This window comes from Ammospiza nelsoni, chromosome 25, assembly GCF_027579445.1.
Source record: "Ammospiza nelsoni isolate bAmmNel1 chromosome 25, bAmmNel1.pri, whole genome shotgun sequence".
NCBI classification, from domain to species: domain Eukaryota; kingdom Metazoa; phylum Chordata; class Aves; order Passeriformes; family Passerellidae; genus Ammospiza; species Ammospiza nelsoni.
Genome location: NC_080657.1, coordinates 2,015,725 through 2,042,764, shown reverse-complemented (window position 1 = coordinate 2,042,764; position 27,040 = coordinate 2,015,725). Strand labels below are relative to the sequence as shown.

General features: G+C 45.0%; 1 protein-coding gene across 3 annotated transcripts; it reads left to right on the top strand.

The window, feature by feature from the left end:
- Positions 1-687: 687 nt before the first annotated feature.
- Positions 688-26,770, top strand: KHDRBS1 (KH RNA binding domain containing, signal transduction associated 1). Of its 3 annotated transcripts, XR_009420006.1 has the most exons (11): positions 688-984; positions 9,082-9,209; positions 10,183-10,299; positions 11,709-11,855; positions 13,374-13,510; positions 14,574-14,790; positions 15,837-15,904; positions 16,849-16,907; positions 20,965-21,160; positions 23,958-24,015; positions 26,685-26,770. XR_009420006.1 is itself a non-coding variant. In XM_059488891.1 (9 exons), exons 1-9 carry the CDS (start codon positions 735-737, stop codon positions 21,060-21,062), a joined length of 1,221 nt encoding a protein of 406 aa, XP_059344874.1. In that variant the 5' UTR covers positions 688-734; the 3' UTR covers positions 21,063-22,421. The 3 variants fall into 3 exon arrangements, 1 of the variants encoding a protein (XP_059344874.1); XR_009420005.1 differs by lacking the exon at positions 26,685-26,770 and having other exon boundaries at positions 23,958-24,697; XM_059488891.1 differs by lacking the exons at positions 23,958-24,015; positions 26,685-26,770 and having other exon boundaries at positions 20,965-22,421.
- The last annotated feature ends 270 nt before the right edge of the window (positions 26,771-27,040 follow it).

Genomic DNA, 27,040 nt, shown 5'->3' with positions numbered 1-27,040 from the left:
TGGATAAAGATTATATATATAAAGATAATACCTGGACTCTAGTACAGTTTTGGGCCCCTCAAAGGTTCGTGAAAGATCGAAGAAAATGCCTTGTGAGGAGCGGCTGCGGGAGCTGGGTTTAGTCTTAAGAGGAGGCTTAAGGGAAACCTCATTGCTCTCCACAAGCACCTGCCAAAACCACGTACAAAACCAGGCACAAAATGCCAGGAGCTTGTGCTGAGGCAGGGCCGATCTCTTCTACTGTGTGAAGAGTGAGAGGAAACGGCCTCAAGCTGAGACAGGGCAGATTCACAGAATAATTGAGATTTTTTTCGCCCTTCGAGCGACCAGACACTGGGAGGAGCTGCTTGGAGAGGCGATGGAGTCCCCGCGTTTAGAGGCGCGGTTGAGGGATTCCAACAGCAGCGCTGCGCGGACTGGATGAATTATTCCCTTCCCGCATCCACGACTCCCTGCATCCGTCACCCCCCTTTTCAACAGCTCCCCTCACGCCGCCGCTCCCGGCTCCGCGCCATTCCCGCGGGGGCACGCGGCGCATGCGCGGGGCGCTCCCGCCGCGGATCCCCCTCACACACACAGAGACACCGACACCGGGAGGGGGCGGAGCTTCCGGCGCGGCACTTCCGGCCCGGGCGCTGCGCGGGCGGTGTGGCCGCTGCGCTCCCGCCGCCGCCGCCGTCCCCGGCCCGGCCCGGCCCGGCCCGGCCGCCGCTTCCCCTCCCCGCCACCGCCTCATGCAGCGTCGCGACGACCCCGCCGGTCGCTTATCGCGGGGACAGGGCCCCGGTGGCCGCGCGCCGCCGCCGCGCCGAGCGCCCCGTGGCGGAGGGGCCCGCGGGGCCGCCAGCGGAGCGCAGCCGCCGTCCGGTGGGGCCGCAGGCGCCGGTAAGATGGAGCCCGAGAACAAATATCTGCCCGAGCTGATGGCTGAGAAGGACAGCCTGGACCCGTCCTTCACGCACGCCATGCAGCTGCTGACCGCAGGTACCGGCACCGGGCACGGGCGGGGCCCCATGGCCGTTCTGGCTCCGGGGTTAAATGAGCTATTGCCCTGTTAAAATGAGCTATTTCCCTGTTAAAATTAGATATCTCATTTTAACAAGGAAATATATGATTTTAACAAGGAAATAGTTCATTTTAACAAGGAAATATTTCCTTGTTAAAATGAGATATTTCCTTGTTAAAATGAGATATTTCCCTGTTAAAATGAGATATTTCCCCGTTAACATGAAATATTTCCTTGTTAAAATGAGCTATTTCCCTGTTAAAATGAGATATTTCCTTGAAATATTTCCCTGTTAAAATGAGCTATTTCCCTGTTAAAATGAGATATTTCCCTGTGTAATCGCAGCTTAATCCGCAGAGCCGCGAGTTTTGTGTGTGTTTTATTGGTGGTTTTGCTGTATTATGTTGTGTTAGCGCTTGTGGTGTGGCCTCAGGCAGATGGGAGAATGAAGAGAATCAAAACCCTTGAGGGAAGCGTTTAATAAGTGAAATAAAACGTGATGGTAGTGATAAATACGCTGATAAATAATAATTGTGATGTCGGCAGGGAGTAGAAAGAAGTGATGCCCAATTCTTCATCACCCCAGATGATGGGTGATCATCAGATCCAGGGTGGCAGGGAGAGAAGCGTTTAATAATTGAAAATCCGTGAGAGAAACGTTTAATAATCAAAATAAAACGTGACGGTGATAGTAAACACGCTGCTAATTATGGTAATTGGGATGTTTGGATGGAGAAACAAGCGATGCCCGGTTCTTCACCCCCCATCCCCGAGCTCCCTGCAGATCCAGGGTGGCAGTGAGAGAACCGTTTAATAATTGAGAACCTGTGAGAGAAACGTTTAATAATTGAAACAAAACATGGTGGTAATAATAAATATGCTGATAATTATGATAATTGTGATGTTTAGAGGGAGTAGAAGCATTGATGCCAAATTCTTCACCACCCATCTCTGAGCTCCTTGCAGATCCAGGGTGGCAGTGAGAGAAACGTTTAATAATTGAAAACCTGTGAGAGCAACGTTTAATAATTGAAACAAAACATGGTGGTAATAGTAAATATGTTCCTAATAATGGTAATTATGATGTTTGGAGGGAGTAGAAGCACTGATGCCAAATTCTTCACCACCCATCTCTGAGCTCCTTGCAGATCCAGGGTGGCAGTGAGAGAACCATTTAATAACTGAAAACCTGTGAGAGCAACGTTTAATAATTGAAACAAAACATGATGGTAGTAGTAAATATGTTCCTAATTATGGTAATTGTGATGTTTAGAGGGAGTAGAAGCATTGATGCCAAATTCTTCACTACCCATCTCTGAGCTCCTTGCAGATCCAGGGTGGCAGTGAGAGAACCGTTTAATAATTGAGAACCTGTGAGAGAAACGTTTAATAATTGAAACAAAACATGGTGGTAATAATAAATATGCTGATAATTATGATAATTGTGATGTTTAGAGGGAGTAGAAGCATTGATGCCAAATTCTTCACCACCCATCCCCGAGCTCCTTGCAGATCCAGGGTGGCAGTGAGAGAAACGTTTAATAATTGAAACAAAACATGGTGGTAATAATAAATATGCTGATAATTATGATAATTGTGATGTTTAGAGGGAGTAGAAGCATTGATGCCAAATTCTTCACCACCCATCCTTGAGCTCCCTGCAGATCCAGGGTGGCAGTGAGAGAACCGTTTAATAGTTGAGAACCTGTGAGAAAACCGTTTGATAATTGAAACAAAACATGATGGTAATAGTAAATATGTTCCTAATAATGGTAATTATGATGTTTGGAGGGAGTAGAAGCACTGATGCCAAATTCTTCACCACCCATCTCTGAGCTCCTTGCAGATCCAGGGTGGCAGTGAGAGAACCATTTAATAATTGAAAACCTGTGAGAGAAACGTTTAATAATTGAAAAAAAACATGGTGGTAATAGTAAATATGTTCCTAATAATGGTAATTGTGATGTTGGGAGGGAGTAGAAGCATTGATGCCAAATTCTTCAGCACCCATCCCCGAGCTCCCTGCAGATCCAGGGTGGCAGTGCCAGTCCTGGGCATGCCGTGTCCCTTTGGGCCTGTCCTGCTTTGGGGACATCTCCTCTCCTTTCCCCACAAGGGTTAAAGGCAGCCGGCACACCAGGCTGCTGGAAACGTGATTCCCAGAAAAATCCCTGCAAGCAGCTGTGGGGAAGAGCTGGAGGCGAAATCAGGGCAGCCCTTGCACCCCCGGGGACAGAGGAGCTGAAACAGAACCTGAAAGAGCCGCGGGGAATTTTCCCTGCTGGAATGGAAATGGAAATGGAAATGGAAATGGAAATGGAAATGGCAGCCTTTGTTCTGTGCCCAGCCGAGCTTTCCTTTTTCCTTTCCTTTTTCCTTTCCTTTTTCCTTTCCTTTTTCCTTTCCTTTTTCCTTTCCTTTTTCCTTTCCTTTTTCCTTTCCTTTTTCCTTTCCTTTTTCCTTTCCTTTTTCCTTTCCTTTTTCCTTTCCTTTTTCCTTTCCTTTTTCCTTTCCTTTTTCCTTTCCTTTTTCCTTTCCTTTTTCCTTTCCTTTTTCCTTTCCTTTTTCCTTTCCTTTTTCCTTTCCTTTTTCCTTTCCTTTTTCCTTTCCTTTTTCCTTTCCTTTTTCCTTTCCTTTTTCCTTTCCTTTTTCCTTTCCCTTTTCCCTTTTCCCTTTTCCCTTTTCCCTTTTCCCTTTTCCCTTTTCCCTTCTCCCTTTTCCCTTCTCCCTTTTCCCTTCTCCCTTTTCCCTTCTCCCTTTTCCCTTCTCCCTTCTCCCTTTTTCCTTTTTCCTTTTCCCTTCCCTTCCCTTCCCCCCCCCTCAAAAACAGGAATCAGTTTAAAAATTCCCAATCTCTGCTTTCCATGCAAGGATCTGTTCAGATTTCATCTCCATCCGTGATTTTTTAAGTTATTTATTCCTATTAATATTATCATTATTATCATTTTCCTATTAATATTATAATTTTTATTATTTTCCTATTAATATTATCATTATTACTATTTCCTACCTGTTGTTATTATTATTTCTGCCACTGCTTAAATTTTCCCCACTTATTATTACTATTATTACTATTATTATTACTATTACCATTGTCATTATTATTTCCACCACTACTTTAAAAAAATTTTTCCCCCCGCTTTTAAAATTATTCTTGTTATTACTATTACTATAATTATCATTGTTATTATCATTATTATTTAATTGATGTTATTTTAATTTTATTCTTACTATTTTATTGTTAATAATATTATTGCTATCATTGCTATCATTAATAAGAGTATTAGTAATTTATTTAATTGTATTACTTTTTATTGTGATTTTAAAAAATATTTATTGAAATATTTACATGATTTCAATTAAATTTTACATATAATTAAATTATCTAACGATAATTTATTAAATAGTAATTTATTCAATAATGATTTATTCAATAATTGTTTGATAGTAATTTATTTAATAATAAGCTATTTTATAATTATTTCATTCAATCATTCTAATTAATAATTTAAAAGCTATTAATTTGAATTTTTAAAACTATTTCTTTCTCCGCCTGCTTTTTTTTTAATTATTTATTGTGTCAGGGCTTAAAAATGCAGAGTTTTGATTCTTCATCCAGCTCAGCTCTGATGCCTCCCAGGCAAAGGAAATCCAAAAAATTTGCAAATTCCCCCACAAAGAGCAGCATCTGCAAAGCCTCAGGGTGTAACAAGGATTTAGGAGGGTTTTTAATTAATTAATTAATTTTTTATTAATTTATTAATGTAATGATTGCAGCTGTGGGGGACTTAAAATTGGAGCGGCTCCAGCTGTGGGTATTTTGAAAATCACTTTTTGGGGGGGATAATAATATTATTATATATTATAATAATTGGGATAATATTGCTATAAAATGATGATGATGTAATGATGATGATGATGATAATAATAATAATAATAATAATAATAATAATGAATTCTTCCCAGTGCAAGGTGAGCTGAGCAGGAAAACAATGAGGAAGAATTTGAGGTTAAATGATGGATTTAGGGGAATTTTTTGGCCTGGATGAGCCCCAGATTGCTCTGGATTCCTTGGAATTTCAGCCTGGGCCAAAGCTGTGCTGCACAAAAATCATTTCCAGAGCCACAACTGCTCCTGAGTGTCAGCAAAATTCTCATTCCATCCATTTTCCCCTCCCAGAAGTGGAAGCTGCTCAGGCTGCCTCGGGGAGGGAACCCTGCTGAAATTCTGCATTTATTTCTTTAAACAACATTTTAAAGCTGTCTAAAATGCTGTGGTGGTTCTGTATTTTTAGATGGGGAAATTGTGATTTTTTGGCTTTTTTTGGGAGGAAGGGCCTGGCAGTGTTGGGATTCTTATTGATTCCATGGACTCTGGTGTGGAAGTGGCTGCATTGAGAGTTCTGTGATCCTAAAGAGAAACTGAAATCTGGGATTTGTTGCATTTTCAAATATAATCCACATTTCCCTCCTGGGCTTTGGGGTCTGTGTGACCTTCCTTTCCCATAGGAACAAGAAAATCCTTTTTGAAAGAGCAGGGGAGGTGTGAAGGGCACAGCTCTCTCTGCTTTCCCTTTGGGAAAAAGGAGACATCCCAGCTGCGGGATTTGGGATTTTGGGGAATTTTTGGGAATTTTAGTCGGGTTTATTTCACGGAGAAGCTCCAGGCTGGATTTCCCAGGATGTGTGAGCGGTGTCATTCCAGGAGAGCTGGGAATGGGAGCAGGGAGGGGCTGGGGGAGCCCCCAGGAATGTAAGGTTTTCTGCTGCTGTTTTAGGCTGTTTAGGTGTTCTGGAAAGGCCCAGGGATGGCCTTGAAGAGCCGACGCTTCAAAGGACGAGGAGAGACTTCTGATCTTGTCTCGGTCTTGGTGTTTATTAATTGTTTATCTAAAAGATTTTCTTTCAGCCCGACAGAGGTCTGCACAGCAAGCCAGCCATGGGCACACTGCCGAAGCCCCCGGGCGGTCACTTATCTTTATACTCGAAGTTACATGTACAATATTTATAATTTTTCTCCAATACTTTCTACTCTTATTAACCGGTGCACTTTTAGTAATAACCAATCCCCAAGTGCCACCATCACCACAGAAGATGGAGGCCAAGAAGAAGAAGAAGAAGGACAGGACACGCCCCAATTCCTCCATCTTACTTCTTTAGACCCCCCTGTACCAAAATCCTAAACCCTGTGTTTTACACTCTAATTAACTTATCCCTTCACCATTCACCCAGTGAATTCCTCCCAGTCCTCATACAGGTCTCATCTCCTGTGTAGGATCAAAATCCTGCCACCAGACACTTCTGGCAACATTCCAGGATTCCCGAGCCCCCCAAGGGTGGTCTCGGCCTCTCTGCACCTCCATCCTGAGGTGCTGAGATCCCACAAGGAATTCCCTGCTGGATCCTGCTGGGCTGAGGGCACTGAGGGTGCAGGGCTCACCCTGGAGCTCCTTCAGTGCAGTGCAGGCTCTCCTGGTGGAGGTTCCCTCATTCCTGTCCTTCCACATGGAAATCCTGTCCCCAGAGTGCCCCCTCACACTGTCCCCTGCTGTCTCAGGCTGGGTCCTTCTGAAACCATTTCAGTTTGCGCTTTTCAGTTTTTGTTTTGTTCAACCGTGGCGACGTTCTCAACAGCTGGCACTGCTGTGGCCACTCCTGTTCCCACCTCAGTGGCCATTCCCGTTCCTGCTGCTGTGGCCATGCCCATTCCCAGAGCTGTGGCCACTCCTGTTCCCACCTCAGTGGCCATTCTCCTTCCTGGTGTTGTGGCCACTCCTGTTCCCACCTCAGGGGCCATTCCCGTTCCTGCTGCCGTGGCCATGCCCATTCCCTCAGTGACCATTCCCACCTCGGTGGCCATTCCCCTTCCCGGTTTTGTGGCCATTCCCCTTCCCAGAGTTGTGGCCAGTCCTGTTCCTGCCTCAGGGGCCATTCCCAGTGCTGTGGGGCCATTCCCATTGCTGCTGCTGTGGCCATGGCCATTCCCACCTCTGTGGCCATTCCTATTCCCACCTTTGTGGCCATTCCCAGAGCTGTGGCCATATCCCTTCCCACCTTTGTGGCTATTCCTGCTGCTGTGGCCATTCCCACCTCAGTGGCCACTCCTGTTCCACCTCAGTGACCATTCCCATTCCCAGAGCTGTGGCCATTCCCATTCCCACCTCAGTGGCCATTCTCACCTTTGTGGTCATTCCTATTCCCACCTTTGTGGCCGTTCCCACTTCAGTGGCCACTCCTGTCCCACCTCTGTGGCCATTCCCATTCTTACCTCAGTGGCCATTCCCAAAGCTGTGGCCACTTCCATTCCCACCTCAGTGGCCATTCCCCTTCCTACCTTTGTGGCCGTTCCCATTCCTGGTGCTGTGACTATTCCTCTTCCCAGAGCTGTGGCCGTGCCCATTCCCACCTCAGTGGCCATTCCTGCAGCTCTGCCCCGTCCCCTTCCCACCTCAATGGCCATTCCTCTTCCTACCTTTGTGGCCATTCCCATTCCTACCTTTGTGGCCACTCCCACCTCAGTGGCCATTCCCATTCCCAGAGCTGTGGCCATTCCCCTTCCCACCTTTGTGGCCATTCCTGTTCCACCTCAGTGGCCATTCCCGTTCCCCCCTCAGTGGCCATTCCTGTTCCACCTCTGTTGCCATTCCCAGAGCTGTGACCACTCCTATTCCACCTCAGTGGCCGTTCTCCCTTTTGTGGTCATTCCTGTTCCCACCTTTGTGCCCATTCCCACTTCAGTGGCCATTCCCAGAGCTGTGGCCACTCCTGTTCCACCTCAGTGGCCATTCTCCCCTCTGTGGCCATTCCCATTCCCACCTCAGTGCCCATTCCCGTTGCCATCCCAGGAGTTTCTCCCTCTGTGCCCCATCCCAAATCTCACCTTTCCTTCCCAGAGCCTAGAATTCCCAAAGCTTGGAATTCTCAAACTTGGAATTCCCAAAATTTGGAATTCCCAGAGCCTGGAATTCTCAAACTTGGATTTCCCAGAGCCTGGAATTCCCAAAGCTTGGCATTCTCAAACTTGAATTTCCCAAAATTTGGAATTCCCTAAATTTGGAATTCCCAGAGCCTGGAATTCCCAAACTTGGAATTCCCAGAGCCTGGAATTCCCAAAGCTTGGCATTCTCAAACTTGGATTTCCCAAAACTTGGAATTCCCAAACTTGGAATTCCCAGAGCCTGGAATTCCCAAAGCTTGACATTCTCAAACTTGGATTTCCCAAAATTTGGAATTCCCAAAATTTAGAATTCCCAAAACTTGCAATTCCCAAAGCTTGGCATTCTCAAACTTGGAATTCCCAGAGCCTGGAATTCCCAAACTTGGAATTCCCAGAGCCTGGAATTCCCAAAGCTTGGAATTTTCAAACTTGGATTTCCCAAAATTTGGAATTCCCAAAATTTAGAATTCCCAGAGCCTGGAATTCTCAAACTTGGAATTCCCAGAGCCTGGAATTCCCAGATCTTGGAATTCTCAGTGCCTGAAATTCCCAAGATTTGGAATTCCCAAAGCCTGAAATTTCCAGATCTTGGAATTCTCAAAGTTCCCCGAACCTGGAATTCCCAAAGTTTGGAATTCCTCTGCTGCTGCTTTTTAAATTTTGTTTTCTTTTCATCAAATTCTTCCTGATTTTTGTCCTGATTTAGCAAAAATATTGAATTTTAATGTATTTTGGGGTGGTTTCTTTGTGGGTTTAGGGGAAGGCAGAGGAATTTCCTTGTGGTATTTGTAGGGTTCTGTCCTTGTGATTCCATCTGTGATCTGATGTTTGTTTAAGGAAAATAAAAACCAATTTTTAGATCATTATTTCTATTTATAATATTTATATTTATTATATTATTATATTTATATTACTAATTATAATATATGTTATTAATTATGCATGATTATTTATAATACTATCATTTCTATCTATAATATATTTATTTTGTTTTCATATCATTATTTATATTATTTTTATAAATTTTATAATCCTATCGTTATATTTATATTTACCATTATAATATTTTAATGTTATTTTAATTTTATATTATTATTAATATTAATTTTATTATTTATATTGATTTATTTTTATTTAGAAATTGAAAAAATTCAGAAAGGAGAGACAACAAAGAAGGATGAGGAGGAAAACTACCTGGATTTATTTTCCCACAAGAATATGAAGCTGAAGGAACGAGTTCTGATCCCTGTCAAACAATACCCCAAGGTGAGGCCAGAAAAAATCAACCAAATCTCTGAGATTTTCTTCTTTTCTGTGGGATTTTGTGGCAGCAGGAGTGAAATCTTCATTTTCAACCAAAATTCAAGAGGTTTCTTTGGAAAAATAAGGAGTAGTTTGGGTTTTTATTTGTAATATATTGAATTTTTGGAATATTTTGGGATGAGTGGTGACGCACGTTGGGATCTTGGATTGCTGGAACAGACAATTCCATGGGTGGAGCTTTTTTTATATTTATTTTACATTTAATTCCTTAAAGATTTGCTGGAAAGCTGCTGCAGATGTTGGGGTTGAACAATTTAATTCAACTTATTTTTTTCTGCTAGAACATTTGGCTTTTTCATTAAAAGAAAGATTAAAAACCTGAATTTTCCTCTTGAAAGTTGAATTTTCCTTTGGAAACAACTTGAATTTTCCTTTCAAAGTTTGATTTTCCTTTTGAAACTTGGATTTTCTTTTGGAAGCTTGAATTTTCCGTTCAAAGCTTAATTTTTCCTTTTAAAACTTGAATTTTCCTCTTGAAACCTGAATTTTCCTTTCAAAGCTTGAATTTTCTTTTCTAAATTTAATTTTTCCTTTGGAATCCTAAGTTTTCCTTCAGAAACTTGGATTTTCCTTTGGAAACAACTTGAATTTTCCTTTCAAAGCTGGATTTTCCTTTGGAAACTTGGATTTGCCTTTGGAAACTTGAATTTTCTTTTGAAACTTGGATTTTCCTTTTAAAATTTGAACTTTCCTCTTGAAACTTGAATTTTCCTTTGGAAACTTAATTTTTCCTTTTGAAACTTGAATTTCCCTCTTGAGTTTTCCATTTGAAATTGAAATTTTCCTTTCAAAACTTCAATTTTCCTGTGGGAATGTGATTTTTTTTTTTTTTTTTTGGTCAACCAACAGAAGATTCAGAAACATTTTTGGAGTTTTGGAGCTGATTTATTTTTCTTGTTTTTTCCTTAATTTTTAGTTCAACTTTGTTGGGAAGATTTTGGGACCCCAAGGCAACACCATTAAGAGACTTCAGGAAGAAACTGGTGCTAAAATCTCTGTGCTGGGGAAAGGCTCCATGAGGGACAAAGCCAAGGTGAGGAAAACCAAAATTCCATTTATTTTGGTGAGAATTAACAGCTCTCCAAGCGTTTTTCTTAAAAATTAAACTAGAAAAAAGTTCAATTAAAGATTAATTAAAAAATTGATAAAATAAGGATTCTTCTCCTCAAGAGCCATTCATTAAAAGGATATTTTTCCTGTCTATAAAAAGATAAAAATCCCTTTTTTAGCTGCTCTGAAATCTTTAAATTCTTCTGGTTCAGTGGGGATGTTGGAGCAATGTGTTCCTCATAATTTTTGGTTACCAAAATTTGAATAATTTTGGGTCACAAAGTACCAGGAGAGGTTTTCAAACAGCAAAAAAATATTTTTAAAAATGGGAAAAATATTATTTTTATTTTTTCCTGCTTATTTTGAACAGAGCTGTAGCTTAATTCTGATTTTACTTGAGCAGCACAAAAAGGTTTTGTACTTTCAGATTGTAGCTTCTTAAATAACTGCAAAACAGCCTGAAAAAGAGAAATATCTTCAAGGTATCTTGAAAAAAAATTATAAAATAAAGAAGTAAAATAATGAATAAAATTAATTTTATAATTTAGTGGGGTTTTTGCAAGAGGAGGAGCTCCAGAAAGGGGGATATCCCAAATATCAGTAAATCTCAGTGTTTGCACACAGATGTACAAAACCATCTAAAATGGTTTCCATCAATTCTCATTCCTAATTTCTATAAAATTAAAAACCTCTTTCCAAATTCCATTTTTTATGAATTTGTGGGGTTTCTGCAGGAGGAGGAGCTCCACAAAGGGGGATATCCCAAATATCAATATATCTCAGTGTTTGCCCACAGATGTACAAAACCATCTAAAATGGTTTCCTAATTCCTATAAAATTAAAAACCTCCTTACAAATTCCATTTTTTGTGAATTTGTGGGGTTTCTGCAGGAGGAGGAGCTGCGCAAAGGGGAGGATCCCAAATATCAATATATCTCAGTGTTTGCCCACAGATGTACAAAACCATCTAAAATGGTTTCCATCAATTCTCATTCCTAATTCCTATAAAATTTAAAAACTCCTTACAAATTCCATTTTTTGTGAATTTGTGGGGTTTCTGCAGGAGGAGGAGCTGCGCAAAGGGGAGGATCCCAAATATCAATATATCTCAGTGTTTGCACACAGATGTACAAAACCATCTAAAATGGTTTCCTAATTCCTATAAAATTAAAAACCTCTTTACAAATTCCATTTTTTGTGAATTTGTGGGGTTTCTGCAGGAGGAGGAGCTGCTCAAAGGGGAGGATCCCAAATATCAATATATCTCAGTGTTTGCCCACAGATGTACAAAACCATCTAAAATGGTTTCCATCAATTCTCATTCCTAATTCCTATAAAATTTAAAAACTCCTTACAAATTCCATTTTTTGTGAATTTGTGGGGTTTCTGCAGGAGGAGGAGCTGCGCAAGGGCGGTGACCCCAAGTACGCGCACCTGCACATGGACCTGCACGTGTTCATCGAGGTGTTCGGGCCCCCGTGCGAGGCCTACGCCCTCATGGCCCACGCCATGGAGGAGGTCAAGAAGTTCCTGGTCCCTGTGAGTTCTCTGCTCCTTCAGGGAGCTTCTTCCAAAATTAAAATTTAAATTCAAATTGGGTGTTAAAATTCGGGGGGGGGAAATGGGGAGGTTCGCGCTTCGGCTGGGAGATCATCACCGGGATCTTCGGGGAGCTCTGGGATGGTGCTGGAATCTCCAGGGATCTCTGGGATGGTTCAGGGACCGCTGGGAGGATTTTGGGATCTCCAGGGACCACTGGGATGGTTTAGGGGTCTCCAGGGATCACTGGGATGGTGCTGGAATCTCCAGGGATCTCTGGGATGGTTCAGGGACCGCTGGGAGGATTTTGGGATCTCCAGAGAGCACTGGGATGGTTTGGGGATCACTGGGATGATTCTGGAATCTCCAGGGACCACTGGGATGGTTTTGGGGTCTCCAGGGATCACTGGGATGGTTTTGGGATTGCCAGGAAGCTCTGGGATGGTTCAGGGACCACTGGGATGGTTTTGGGATCTCCAGGGAGCTCTGGGATGGTTTTGGGATCTCCAGGGAGCTCTGAGATGGGTCTGGGATGTCCAGGGATCACTGGGATGGTTCTGGCTTCTCCAGGAAGCTCTGGGGTGATGCTGGGATCACTGGGATGGTTTTAGGATGTCCACAGAGCTCTGGGATGATGCTGGGATCTCCAAGGAGCCCTGGGATGGTTTTGGGATCTCCAGGAATCACTGGGATGGTTCAGGGATCTCCAGGGAGCTCTGAGATGGTTCAGGGACCACTGGGATGGTTTTGGGATCTCCAGGGAGCACTGAAATGGTGCTGGGATCACTGGGAACCACTGGGATGGTGCTGGGATCTCTAGGGATCACTGGAATGGTTCAGAAATCACTGGGATGATTTTGGGATCTCCAGGGAGCTCTGGGATGGTTTTGGGATCGCTGGGATGGTCCTGGGATCACCAGGAAGCTCTGGAATGGTTTGGGGAGCACAGGGATGGGTCTGGGATCACTGGGATGGTTTTGGAATCTCCAGGGAGCTCTGGGATGGATTAGGAATCACTGGGATGGTTCTGGGACCTCCAAGAACTGCTGGGGTCACTGGGATGGTTCTGGGATCACTGGGAATCACTGGGATGGTTCTGGATGATCTCCTCTGGCCCTTGGTCCCCAGGGAAGGGATCTGCAGGGATCTGCCCGGCACACTCTGCACCCCTCAGAATTTGAAAACCCCCCTTGGGTTTGGGAAGGGATATCTGCATCCCACCCTTTCCTTTGGGAGTGGGAGCACTGCAGGGTCACCTTCCGTGGGCTCACTGCCCCTTTAACAGGAGCTGTGGGCTCAGAGCTACCTGGGCTGTCCCCATAAATCCTCCTGGCATTCTGGGAACACCACCTGGAGCTGCAGGGCTGGAACCTTGGAGAAAGCTGCAGCCAATCCCACTAAAAGCAGATTTTCCTGAGGCCCATGCAGTTGTTTCATCCCAGGCTGTGATATCCCAGAGCTGTTCCTTTATCTCCTTATTTACCCTCATTTTTATCCTCATTTTTATCCTCATTTCAGGACATGATGGATGATATCTGCCAGGAGCAGTTCCTGGAGCTCTCCTATCTCAACGGGGTCCCGGAGCCCAACCGCGGCCGAGGCGTCCCCGGGCGGGGCCGGGGGGCAGCCCCACCTCCCCCTCCCCCTGTGCCAAGGTATTCCCAAAATGCCAGCCTGGGAATGCTGCCCTCACCCTCAGCTGGGCTCTCACAGGGGTTAAACTGCTGCTTGGCCAGGCCTGGCTTTGGGCTTCTGGCCCAGGGCATCGTGTTTGGGGTGTCTTCCAACACTGGGGGGGATTTGGGCTGAGTTTAAGCAGTGGTTCCGTCAATAGTTTCATCAATAATTTCATCAGTGGTTTCATCAATGCTTCCATCCATGGTTTCATCAATGGTTTTGTGCATGGTTCCATCAATGGTTCCATCAATAGTTTCATAAGTGGTTCCATCCGTGGTTCCATCCATGGTTTCCATCAATAGTTCCATCAATAGTTTCATAAGTGGTTTCATCAATGCTTTTATCCATGGTTCCATCCATGGTTCCATCCATGGTTCTATCAATGGTTCTGTCCTTCCATCCATGGTTCCATCCATGGTTTCATCCACGGTTTCCATCCATGGTTCTGTCCTTGGTTCCATCCATGGTTCCATCAATGGTTTCCATCAATGGTTTCCATCAATGGTTTCCATCCATGGTTCCATCCATGGTTCCATCCATGGTTTCCATCCATCGTTTCCATCCATGGTTCCATCCATGGTTCCATCCATGGTTCCATCAGTGGTTTCCATCCATGGTTCCATCAATGGTTTCCATCCATGGTTCCATCCATGGTTCCATCCTGGAAAACATGACAGTGACACATCCCCATCCTGGGGCTCTCTGGAAGACATGACAGTGACACATCCCCATCCTGAGCAAAGAGGATTTTTCAGAAAACATGACAATGACACATCCCCATCCTGGGGCTCTCCAGAAAACAGGACAGTGACACATGCCCATCCTGGGGCTCTCCAGGAGATGTGACAGTGCCACATGCCCATGCTGGGACTCTCTAGGAAACATGACAGTGCCACATGCCCATGCTGGGACTCTCTAGGAAACATGACAGTGCCACATCCCCATGCTGGGACTCTCCAGAGAACATGACAATGACACATCCCATGCTGGGTCTCCCCAGAGCAGCAGCAGCTCCTGCCCAACCTCTCTGTGTCTCCGCAGGGGCCGTGGGGTCGGGCCCCCTCCTCCTCCTCCTCCCAGGGGTGCCCTGGTGCGGGGCGCCCCCGTGCGCGGGGCCCTGGCCCGGGGCGCTGCCATGGCCCGGGGGGTGCCCCCGCCCCCGGCCGTGAGGGGAGCCCCTGCCCCCCGGGCACGGGCAGCTGGCATCCAGAGGATACCCCTGCCGCCGCCCCCCGTGCCGGAGAGCTACGAGGAATACGTGAGCGGGGCTTCATTGTGGGCATTCGTGGGTTAATGACGGCCGTGTGGGTGTGGGGGGGTGCTGGGATGGGGATCAGTGGGATCAGCGGGGTGGTACTGGGGTCACTGGGGATCAGTGGGATCGCTGGGGTGGCACTGGGGTCACTGGGGATCAGTGGGATCGCTGGGGTGGTACTGGGGTCACTGGGGATCAGTGGGATCGCTGGGGTGGCGCTGGGATCACCGGGGATCAATGGGGTGGTGCTGGGATCAGCTGGGATCACCAGGGATCAGTGGGATGGGGTTGGGATCACCAAGGATCAGTGGGGTCACCAGGGATCAATGGGGTGGTCCTGGGATCACCAGGGATCAGTGGGATGGTGCAGGGATCAGTGGGATGGGGCTGGGGTCACCAGGAATCAGTGGGATGGGGCTGGGGTCACCAGGGATCAGTGGGATGGGGCTGGGGTCACCAGGGATCAGTGGGAATGATGTTGGGACCATCAGGGATCAGTAGGATGGTGCTGGGATCGGCAGGGATCAATGGGGTGGTGCTGAGATCACTAGGGGTCAGTGAGATAGTGTTGGGATCACCAGGGATCAGTGGGATAATGCTGGAATCAGCAGGGATCAATGGGGTGGTGCTGAGATCACTAGGGGTCAGTGGGATGGAGCTGGGATCACCAGGGATCAGTGGGGTATTTCTGGGATCACCAGGGATCAGTGGGATAGGCCTGGAAGCACCAGGGATCACCAGGGGGGAGTGTGATGGTGTTGGGATCACCATGGATCAGTGGGAATAGTGTTGGGATCACCATGGATCAGTGTGATAATGTTGGATCAGTGGGGTGGGTTGGGATCACCAGGGATCAGTGGGGTGGGGCTGGGATCACCAAGGACTGCTGGGAATGGTGTTGGGATCCCGCTGACTCCTGGTTCTGGGATCACCAGGGACCATTGGGATGGTTCTGGGATCACCAGAAACCTTTAGGATGGTTCTGGGATCACCAGGGACCACTGGTATGGTGTTGGGGTGGTGACACTTTTCTGTCCCCATGCTCACAGGGCTACGATGACGCGTACGCAGAGCAGAGCTATGAGGGCTACGAGGGCTACTACAGCCAGGCCCAAGGGTGAGTGGGATTCCCTTTTCCCAAATCAATCCTGCATGGCCTTTTTTTCCCTTTTTCCCCCTTTTTTTCCCCTCTTTTCCCTTTTTTCCCCTTTTTCCCTCTCTTTTCCCTTTTTTCAAATCCCATTCCAAGCCAATGGAAACGTTCCTGAGCTGCTACAGCCAGGGCCAGGAGTGAGTGGGATTCCCTTTTCCCAAAGGGATCCTGCATGGCCTTCTTCCCTTCTTTTCCCTTTTTCTCCTCCTCTTTTCCCTTTTTTCCCCTCTTTCCCTTTCCCCCCCTCTTTTCCCCTTTTTCCCCTCTTTTCCCTGTTTTTAAATCCCATTTGAAGCCAATGAAAACATTCCTGAGCTGTTACAGCCAGGGCCAAGGGTGGGTTGGATCCCCTGTTCCCAAAGCAATCCTGCATGGCCTTTTCCCCCCTTTTTCCCCCCTTTTTTCCCTTTTTTCCCTTTTTTAAATCCCATTTGAAACCAATGGAAACATTCCTGAGCTGCTACAGCCGGGGCCAAGGGTGAATTGGATTCCCTCTTCCCAAAGGAATCCTGCATGGCCTTTTTCCCCTTTTTTTCCCCCCTTTTTCCCCCTTTTTCCCCTTTTTCCTTTTTTTCCCCCTTTTTTCCCCCTTTTTCCCCCTTTTTCCCCCTTTTTCCCCCTTTTTCCCCCTTTTTCCCCCTTTTTCCCCCTTTTTCCCCTTTTTTCCCCTTTTTTCCCCTTTTTTCCCCTTTTTCCCCTTTTTCCCCCTTTTTTTCCCCTTTTTCCCCTTTTTTTCCCCTTTTCCCCCTTTTTCCCCCTTTTTTTCCCTTTTTTAATCCCACTTGAAGCCAGTGGAGCTGCAGAGTTCTGCTTGAATCCAGGGCTCAGAGCATTTTCTCTTTCCCTGTTTTTGGTGGCAGTGTGGGAATGGGATTTCCCTGTGTGTAACCACCTCGTTGTTTTTGCAGGGATACAGAATATTATGATTATGGACATGGGGAGGCACAGGAAACCTATGAAGCTTATGGTATGTCTGGGAATTTTGGGATAAGGGAGGGGTTGGGAATTGCTTGTGGTCAGTTTTGCTGTTTTCCAATGTCTGGATATAAAAAATTGAGGGGTGTTTTTATTTAGGTTTGAACAACTTTTCTGTGGGTTTAGGTTCTTCTCAAGCTTGATTTTCTCAAAATCAAGATTTTTTTTCTTTAAAAAAAAATCCATTTTTTATCTTTGGAAATGTTTAAATTTCCTTGTAGCTTTAGAATATTTCAGGAGGTCTGGATTTCCACCCACAGCACTTGTGCTGCAGTCTGATTTTCATGGGCTGGGTTTTATGTGGTTCCATCTGCTTCCTTTATCCTCACAAACCCTGACTCTGTGAATCTGCTTAAAAATTGGATTTAAATGTCATGAGGGAGCCTCTCCTTGGCTCTCTGGAGCCAGTTTGACTCAGTAAGCAAAGCTTAGCTAATCTCAATTATGTAAAACTCCCAATTTAAGCTGGGCTGAGCCAAAATTTGGTGATTTAACCCCAAAGGGCCCCCACGCCCTGCTGTCACTCCCCACCCATAGGGAGAGAATTGGGAGGGTAAAAGTGAGGGGAGGAACGAGCTGGGATAAAATTCACCAAAAAAAAAAAGCAAAATAAACCAAGGAATTCCTTGGGAAGACATTCCAGAGGTCCCTCCCTGCCTCCTGCTGCCTTCAGCTGTGGCTGCTCTGATTTTTTTGGGGGGCAGTTCCCATCTCCAGGCTGGGAGTGGCATTGAGAAGGGGGAGACATTGTCCCCTGTCCCCATTTATTTTTGAGGGGATTCCCAGGCTAGGAACGGCATCTGGATGTGGCACTGAGAGGGAACCATTGTCCCCTGTCCCCATTTATTTATTTTTGGGGGCAGTTCCCATCTCCAGGCTGGGAGTGGCACCTGGCTGTGGCAATGAGAAGGGGGAGACATTGTCCCCTGTCCCCATTTATTTTTGAGGGAATTCCCAGGCTGGGAATGGCATCTGAATGTGACAGAGAGAGAGGGAACCATTGTCCCCTGTCCCCATTTATTTATTTTTGGGGGCAGTTCCCATCTCCAGGCTGGGGATGGCATCTGGATGTGACAGAGAGAGAGGGAACCATTGTCCCCTGTCCCAATTTATTTATTTTTGGGGGCAGTTCCCATCTCCAGGCTGGGAGTGGCACCTGGCTGTGGCAATGAGAAGGGGGAGACATTGTCCCCTGTCCCCATTTATTTTTGAAGGAATTCCCAGGCTGGGAATGGCATCTGGATGTGACAGAGAGAGAAGGAACCATTGTCCCCTGTCCCCATTTATTTATTTTTGGGGGCAGTTCCCATCTCCAGGCTGGGGATGGCATCTGGATGTGACAGAGAGAGAAGGAACCATTGTCCCCTGTCCCCATTTATTTATTTTTGGGGGCAGTTCCCATCTCCAGGCTGGGGATGGCATCTGGATGTGACAGAGAGAGAGGGAACCATTGTCCCCTGTCCCCAGAGGTGCTCTGGGCTGGCCAGAGTTCATTTCCCTCCCCAGGGCTGCTCTGGGACTGGCTCTGGAGTTTTGTTGTTGCTGGGCAGGGTTTGGGCACATCCAGAACCGTTCCTGCTCCTCACACAGGGAATTTGGGAGGAGACCCCAAATTTCCTGCCCAGGTGACATCCCAGATTGCCAAAGGTGTGGAGTTCCATGTGGCTGGAACAGTCACAGGATCAGGAAGTGTTAGGGGGGATCAGGAGCTGTTTGGGGGATCAGGAGCTGTTTGGGGGATCAGGAGCTGTTTTGGGGCATCTGTTTTGCTGGATTTGGGGGGATCAGGAGCTGTTTTGGTCAAGATGTTTTGCTGGGTCACAAGCTGGATTTTGGGGAATGGGGAGCTGGTTTTGGGAAGGTGTTTTGAGGGATCAGGAGCTGTTTTTGGGGATCAGGAGCTGTTTTGGGGAGCTATTTTTGGGAGATCAGGAGCTGGTTTTGGGGAGCTGTTTTGAGGAGCTATTTTGAGGAATCAGGAGCTGTTTTGTGGGTCCTGTTTTGAGGAGCTGTTTTTGGGGGATCAGGAGCTGTTTTTGGGGGCCTGATTTTGGGGATCTGGACCTGTTTTGGGGGAGCTGTTTGTGATGATCAAGACCTGTTTTGAGGAGCTATTTTGCGGAATCAGGAGCTGGTTTTGGGGATCAGGAGCTGTTTTGTGGGACCTGTTTTGAGGAGCTATTTTGGGGGATCAGGACCTATTTTGAGGAATCAGGAGCTGTTTTTGGGGATCAGGTTTGTTTTTTGTTTTTGGGTGGAATCAGGACCTGTTTTGAGGAGCTGTTTTGGGGGAATCAGGACCTGTTTTGAGGAGCCATTTTGAGGAATCAAGAGCTGGTTTTGGGGGATCAGGAGCTGTTTCTGAGGAGCTGTTTTGAGGGATCAGGAGCTGTTTTGGGGGACCTGATTTTGGGGATCTGGACCTGTTTTGGGGGAGCTGTTTTGGAGGACCAGGACCTGTTTTGAGGAGCTATTTTGAGGAATCAGGAGCTGGTTTGGGGGAGCTGTTTTGAGGAGCTGGTTTTGAGGAATCAGGAGCTGGTTTTGGGGATCAGGAGCTGGTTTTAGGCACCTGTTTTTGGGGGATCAGGAGCTGGTTTTGGAGAGCTGTTTTGAGGAGCTATTTTGAGGAATCAGGAGCTGGCTTTGGGGATCAGGAGCTGTTTTGTGGGACGTGTTTTGAGGAGCTATTTTGGGGGATCAGGGCCTGTTTTGAGGAGCTGGTTTTGGGGATCAGAACCTGGTTTTGGGGAGCTGTTTTGGAGAGCTGGTTTTGGGCATCAGGACCTGTTTTTTGGGGAGCTGTTTTGAGGACCTGTTTTGGGGGATCAGGACCTGTTTTGAGGAGCTGGTTTTGGCGATCAGGAGCTGTTTTGGGGAGTTATTTTTGGGAGATCAGGAGCTGGTTTTAGGGAGCTGTTTTTGGAGGATCAGGACCTGTTTTGGGGGAGCTGTTTTTAATGATCAGGAGCTGGTTTTGGGGAGCTGTTTTGAGGAGCTATTTTGAGGAATCAGGAGCTGGTTTTGGGAGATCAGGAGCTGGTTTTGGGGAGCTGTTTTGGAGGAGCTATTTTGAGGAATCAGGAGCTGGCTTTGGGGATCAGGAGCTGGTTTTAGGCACCTGTTTTTGGGGGATCAGGACCTGTTTTGGGGGAGCTGTTTTTGGAGGATCAGGAGCTGTTTTGGGGGAGCTGTTTTTGATGATCAGGAGCTGGTTTGGGGGAGCTGTTTCGAGGAGCTATTTTGAGGAATCAGGAGCTGGCTTTGGCGATCAGGAGCTGTTTTGGGGAGCTATTTTTGGGAGATCAGGAGCTGGTTTTGGGGAGCTGTTTTGAGGAGCTATTTTGAGGAATCAGGAGCTGGCTTTGGGGATCAGGAGCTGTTTTGTGGGTCCTGTTTTGAGGAGCTGTTTTTGGGGGATCAGGAGCTGTTTTTGGGGGCCTGATTTTGGGGATCTGGACCTGTTTTGGGGGAGCTGTTTTGAGGAGCTATTTTTGGGGATCAGGAGCTGTTTTGGGGGAGCTGTTTTTGATGATCAGGAGCTGGTTTTGGGGAGCTGTTTTGAGGAGCTGGTTTTGGGGATCAGGAGCTGTTTTGTGGGACCTGTTTTGAGGAGCTATTTTGGGGGAATCAGGACCTGTTTTGAGGAGCTATTTTGAGGAATCAGGAGCTGTTTTGAGGAGCTGGTTTTGAGGAATCAGGAGCTGGTTTTGGGGATCAGGAGCTGGTTTTAGGCACCTGTTTTTGGGGGATCAGGAGCTGGTTTTAGGGAGCTGTTTTTGGAGGATCAGGACCTGTTTTGGGGGAGCTGTTTTTGGATGATCAGGAGCTCGTTTGGGGGAGCTGTTTCGAGGAGCTATTTTGAGGAATCAGGAGCTGGTTTTGGGCATCAGGAGCTGTTTTGTGGGTCCTGTTTTGAGGAGCCATTTTGATCAGTCATTCTCCCCCATCCCCACCTTCCCTCCTCCATCTCCCACCCCATTTCCAGCCCTTTCCCACCTCCCTCCACCCAACCCTGACCTTTTCTCTCTCTCTCCTTCTCCCCACAGGCCAAGACGACTGGAATGGAACCCGGCCCTCCCTGAAGGCGCCCCCAGCCCGGCCAGTCAAGGGGGGCTACAGAGAACACCCCTATGGCCGCTACTGACCCCAAAAACGGGGCCAAAAACCCCAATTTAGGAGCAAACTCTTGTTTCTGGTTCTTGTATCTCCCAGGATTCCCGTTGCTTTACCCACAGCAGACAAGTAATTGTCTCCCTGTTTTTCTTCCCGGCCCTTTTTTTCCTCCCACTCCATCCTCACCCTGCATTTTGGCTTCTGTATGTAGTGATTTCTTGATGAATTTTTAAATAGATTTAGAAGGGGGGGAAAAAAAAAACAAAAAAACACAACAACAACTTTTTAATTTTTATTATTTTTAATTTTTTTTTTCTTCTTTCAGTGTGTAGATGGCTTTTCTTTCTTTGTCGTTTTTAGGTTAAAAAAAAAAAACAAAAAAAACAAACTGTACCTTTTTTAAGGAAAAAAAAGACAAAAAAAAATATCCTAAAAAGCGAGTTAAAAAAAAATGTTAGTTTCCAAAAGTGACATGCTTTGCTTAGTGCTGAAATTAAGGTTTTGTTAAAACTTTTAAAGTTTGTTTTAAAGGAACCCATAAAGGTTGTAGTTGCAGAATCCCAAAGTAGGCTACATTTCAAAATTCAGGGTTATTTTTTAAGAATTAAAATCATAATGTAACGGTAGTGGCTGCCACCATTTAAAAAACAAAATACAAAAAAAAAAACAAACCAAAAAATAACTTCAGATGCCAAACCTTTAAAAAGGAGATTGCTGGTGAATCTTGAAGTTTAAATTTTAACCCAAAGGATCCTCCAAACAAATTAAATAGCATTTTCTAAAGAGAATTGACTTAAAAAGAAAAATTAGGTTGGTAAAAAATTGACTTTTCTTATGTGGATTTTGAAATCTAGCCCCCCTGCAGTGTTGAGATATGCTTGGGAATATTTTTCCAGTGGAAAGGGGTTTTAGTTTAATTCTAAATTAACAATTTTTGAGGGAAAAAAACCAAAATATGGCTCTGATTACCCAGTGTTTGATAAAAAGAATATTCCATGTGTAGACCTGTAAAATTCTGGTTTTTTGTAGCCCATTGAGGCAGAAAATGATGAAAATTTCAACCTCACTCTAAAAAAATCTCATTTTCAAGCAGTCCCAGCCACTTCTTCAAGTGTATCTCAGCACGAGCTTTGCATAAAAAGGGACACTGCAGCTGTAAAACAAAAAAAAAAACAAAATTAAAAAAAACCAGACAAAAAACAACCCAAATTTCACTTTGTACATAAAGATAAAGTCCTAATTGGATTTGTTACACTGTCCTCCCACTCTGTTCTGGAAGAGAAAAATGCAACATTTTGTGTAAAGTCTGCCTAACTAGGTAGCTCAAAACGTGTCAAAATGTCTGTCTCAATCTGTCAATAAAGTTTAGTCCTTTTTTAATCAAAGTAAATGTGATGAATTGTCATTTGTTTTTGGAGGTTTTCTTTTTTTTTTTTCAAACAACTCTAAATCCATGCTAAACTTAATTTGTCTTTTTTTATTATTATTCTTATTTTGTTATTATTATTATTCATTTAAAATTGTGGAGGCATTTCTAAAACATGGTGGTTTTTTGGTAATTCTCGTGACAAAACAAAAATTTTTCGAGCTTGTCGAGCTTAAATTTACTTTAAAAAATATGAAAAATACCAAAAAAAAAATTGTTTTTCACCCCCTGGAAGTTGCTGAAAGCAGTTTTGGAGCCAGAAATCTGAATTTGGGGAAGCATTTGATGGTTCTTTGCTTGATGATTCAGATTTCAGGTGGCCTCAGAGAATATTCCAGAGGCTGGTTTAAGTAGGAATGCTGAGAATTCCAAGGAATTTCCTTTCTGTAACCCCCCCCTTTGCTGCTTTTCCTTGGAAAAGACCCTTAAAAAATGAAATATTTGGTGGTGAACAGTGCTGCAGCTGCTCCTTAAATCCTTTGTGAGAGGGTGTGCATGTAGAGATATTTAATTAAAAAAATATTTCTATTTTTTAAAAAATCAATGCTTCATTGGTTTGTTATTTCCCATCCAGCAGATGAATTTGGAATGTTAAGGGGAAGAGGATTAAACTGCTCGGGGGTGAAAAATAAAATTTTAGGGAAAAAAAAAAAAATCACAAAAAAAACCAAAAACTGCAGCGCATGAACGGAGGGGAATATTTAAAAATAATTAAAAAAAAAAAAAAAAAAAAAAAAAACCACACACAAAAGTTGTATTTGTAGATTGTTATTAAAATGCAAATAACTGAATTTTCAACACTGGTTTGGAGTCAGCTTTCAGGGCATAATGTGATGAAAAGCTCAGCCTATGCCCCCCCTTTTAAAGGAAAATTATCAGCAGGAGAATTCAGGATGTGTAAAACAGGCACCGCAAAGCCCAAAAGGTAAAACCCTAAATGTCTGATTTTAATCCAGCACATTTCTCTTTTCCATAAACCTGTGACGTAAACTTCTTACCCAGCCGACCCTTCAGATGGTAATTTCATGTAAAAGGGGAAAAAAAACCAAAAAAAGGGAAAAAAGAAAAAAAAATGTTTTAAATATAAAGATTTAAACCAACCCACGTGGCATAAATTAGCAATAACTTTTAATAATGTGCCCTTGGCAGATGCACTGGGATGGAATGTGGGCCAAAAGGGATCTTTAAATATCCTGCATTTTGAAAGGATAAAAGATGTAAAATGAACATGAATCCAAGCTAGTCCTGCTACTGCCAAAACAACAAAAAAAAAACCAAACCCAAATTCTGCTCAGTTGTTTGAAAATCTCAATTTTTAGCCCCCCCAGAATTGCTGTTTCCTGTGAAATGTCCATAGCTCAGCTGAAGTTGCATGTTTTTCCTTCATGTGTAATTGCATGCAGGAATCTCTCTTTCTTTTCCCTTTTTTTATTTTATTTTTAATTAATTTTTTGCATCCCTTTACGAGGATCCTCACAATTTTTTTCCTTTGATTTGCAGGAATTTGGGGCTGTGACTCAACAGGAGGAGGAGGAAGAGCAGGGCCAGCACCAGCTGGGTGAGTTTTGAGTTTTGGGGGATTTTTTTACAACCCCTTGTTGAGTTCCCAGCGTGGGGGTGGCACCATCTGAGCTGCCAAATTCCAATTTTTTTTCCTTGGATCCACACCAAAAAATAAAAAGGGAGAAGCTGCTTCCCTGAGGTCACAGCGTGGAGGAGGCTCCTGAGCTGAGTTTTTGGGGGATTTTAAGGGATTTTTGGGATGGGATTTGTGCTTTGGGATGCAGGGATTTCATGGAATCACAGAGAAATCTGGAAGGTTCTGTGCTTCCCAAATTTTGGGATTTTTTTGGAATTCTGCTCCCAAGTGCCAGGGATTTTTTTCCTCTCCCTGTTTTCCCATCCACATCTTGTTATTTTTGTAGGATTTTGGGCAAGACCCCATTCCAAAGAGAATCCCCCCATTGTTCTTGGCTCTGTTCACATCTCTAGAAGTGTTTCCCAATAAAATCCTGGTTTTGTCAGGCTGGGAACACCCCCCTGCTCCATGGCTCAGCATTCCCAGGCTGTTGTGGTGTTTGTGAGGTGAGAAATTGGAATTTGACTCCATGTTTTCAGAAGGCTGATTTATTATTTTATGATATTATATTTTTTAAAAAATTATATGTTAAAACTATGCTAAAGAAAAAGAGACATCAGAAGATTAAACAAGAATGATAATAAAAACTCATGACTGACCAGAGTCTGACACAGCTGGCTGAGATTGATCATTAATTAAAAAAAAATTAACATGGAACTAATCCAAGATGCACTTGTTGGTAACCTCCAGACTACATTCTAAGCAATCAGATAATTATTGTTTATATTTTTTTCTGAGGTTTCTCAGTTTCTCAGGAGAAAAATCGTGGCAAAGGGATTTTTTTAGAAAATTTCATGGTGAAATTTCATTTCACCTTTTCCCTGGGTGGGAACAGCTCCAGTGCAGCCCTGGGGTGTAAAACCCCAGCCTGGCCTTGCTCTGAGCTGGCCCAAAGCTGCATTTTGTCCTTTGTGAGGAGTGAATCCAAGGAAAACGCTCCAGCTGGAATTCCAGAGGTGTCCCCAGCAGCTTTTCCTGGAAGGAGCCTCATCCCCTGCCCCTTCCTTACCCCTGCCTTCCATTTTCTGTTTGCATTATTTCAATAAAACCAGTGGCTCCGAGCTTTATTTTATGGAATCATGAATTTAGAGAATGCTCTGGGGTGGGAGGGACCTCAAAGCTGCTCCAGTCCCCATGGCAGGGCCACTTCCACTATCCCAGCACTCCAGGAATGGGAATTTCACAGCTTTTCTGGGATTTTTTTTTATCTCCCAGCCTCACTGAAAGCACAGTGGTTTGATATTTTACCCCCAAAATTCCAGCTTGGATCAGCAGAGCTGGAGAGTACAGCTGGATTCCCTGTCCAGATCTGAACAAATTTGAATTTTAGATGAGAGCATCTGCCACCAGCAGAGCCAAGGGAAAAAATGTGCATTTTTACCTCCTTAACCCCTCCTGCTGCTCTCCCAAAGAAAATTTGGGATCAGGGGGGTTCCAGCAGCGTGGAGAGACCCTGGAGGAGGAGGAGGAGAGCAGGGAAGGCTCCAGCTGGAGCTTTGGGAAGGAAAATTTCTCAGGGAATTCATCCTCCATGGATCAGGGAATTTCTCCCTCATGGATCAGGGAATTCCTCCAAGAATCAGGGAATTTCTACACTGTGGATAAGGGAATTTCTCCTCCATGGATGAGGGAATTTCTCCCTGATGGATCAGGGAATTTCTCCTTCATGGATCTGGGAATTCCTCCCTCATGATTCAGAGAATTCCTCCCTCATGGATCTGGGAATTTCTCCCTCATGGATCAAGGAATTCCTCCTCCATGAATGAGGGAATTTCTCCCTCATGAATCAGGGAATTTCTCCCTCATGGATCAGGGAATTTTTCCTCCATGAATCAGGGAATTTCTCCTGCATGGATGAGGGAATTTCTCCCTCATGGATCAGGGAATTTTTCCTCCATGGATAAGGGAATTCCCCCATGGATCAAGGAATTCTTCCCTCATGGATCAGGGAATTTCTTCTCCATGGATCTGGGAATTTCTCCCTTACAGATCAGGGAAATTCACCCTCATGAATCAGGGAATTCCTCCTCCATGGATCAAGGAATTTCTCCTTCATGTATCAAGGAATTCCTCCTCCATGGATCAGGGAATTCCTCCTCCATGGATCAGGGAATTTCTTCCTCATGGATCAGGAAATTCCTCTCTCATGGATCAGGGAATTCCTCCCTCATAGATCAAGGAATTTCTCCTCCATGGATCAGGGAAATTCTTCCATGGATAAGGGAATTCCTCCATGGATAAGGGAATTTTTCCTCCATGGATCAGGGAATTTCTCCCTCATGGATCATGGAATTTCTCCTCCATAGATCTGGGAGTTTCTCCCTCATGGATCAAGGAATTCCTCCCTCATGGATAAGGAAATTCACCCTCATGGATCAGGAAATTTCTCCTCCATAGATCAGGGAATTCCTCCCTCATGGATCAGGGAATTCCTCCCTCATGGATCAGGGAATTTCTCCGCCATGGATCAACCTCCAGCCCCTCAGATGAGCCGTGGGTGGTGAGGGGGAGGAATTCCTGCGGGCTGGGCAGTGTCCATGGGGCTCCCAGCTGGCATGGAGATGTTTTTCCCTCATTTTTCCCCTCAGGAATCTCCCTGCTGTGAGCACAGCTCAGCTGAGCCCTCCATATGTTCCCATGGGAATGTTTTTCCACGCTCCTTTTGCTCCTTTTGCCAAGAGGGAGCTGATTCCAGAGGATCGGTTCAAGCTCTGTTTGCTGTGAGTGGAAAATGGGAATCTGCCAGGTTTTTCTTGGGAGTGTTGGAGAACACCAGAGCCTCCCTTGGATCCTGGGAACTCCCCTGGATCTCCAGCTGCCTGTTGGAAAACTGAAATATAAACTGTTTCCCGATGGAGGTGTTCATTTTACCGCTGAATTTGGAATTTTACCACTGATTTTGGAGCAAAAAAGGTTCATCCATCATGTTCCAGATGCATTTTTT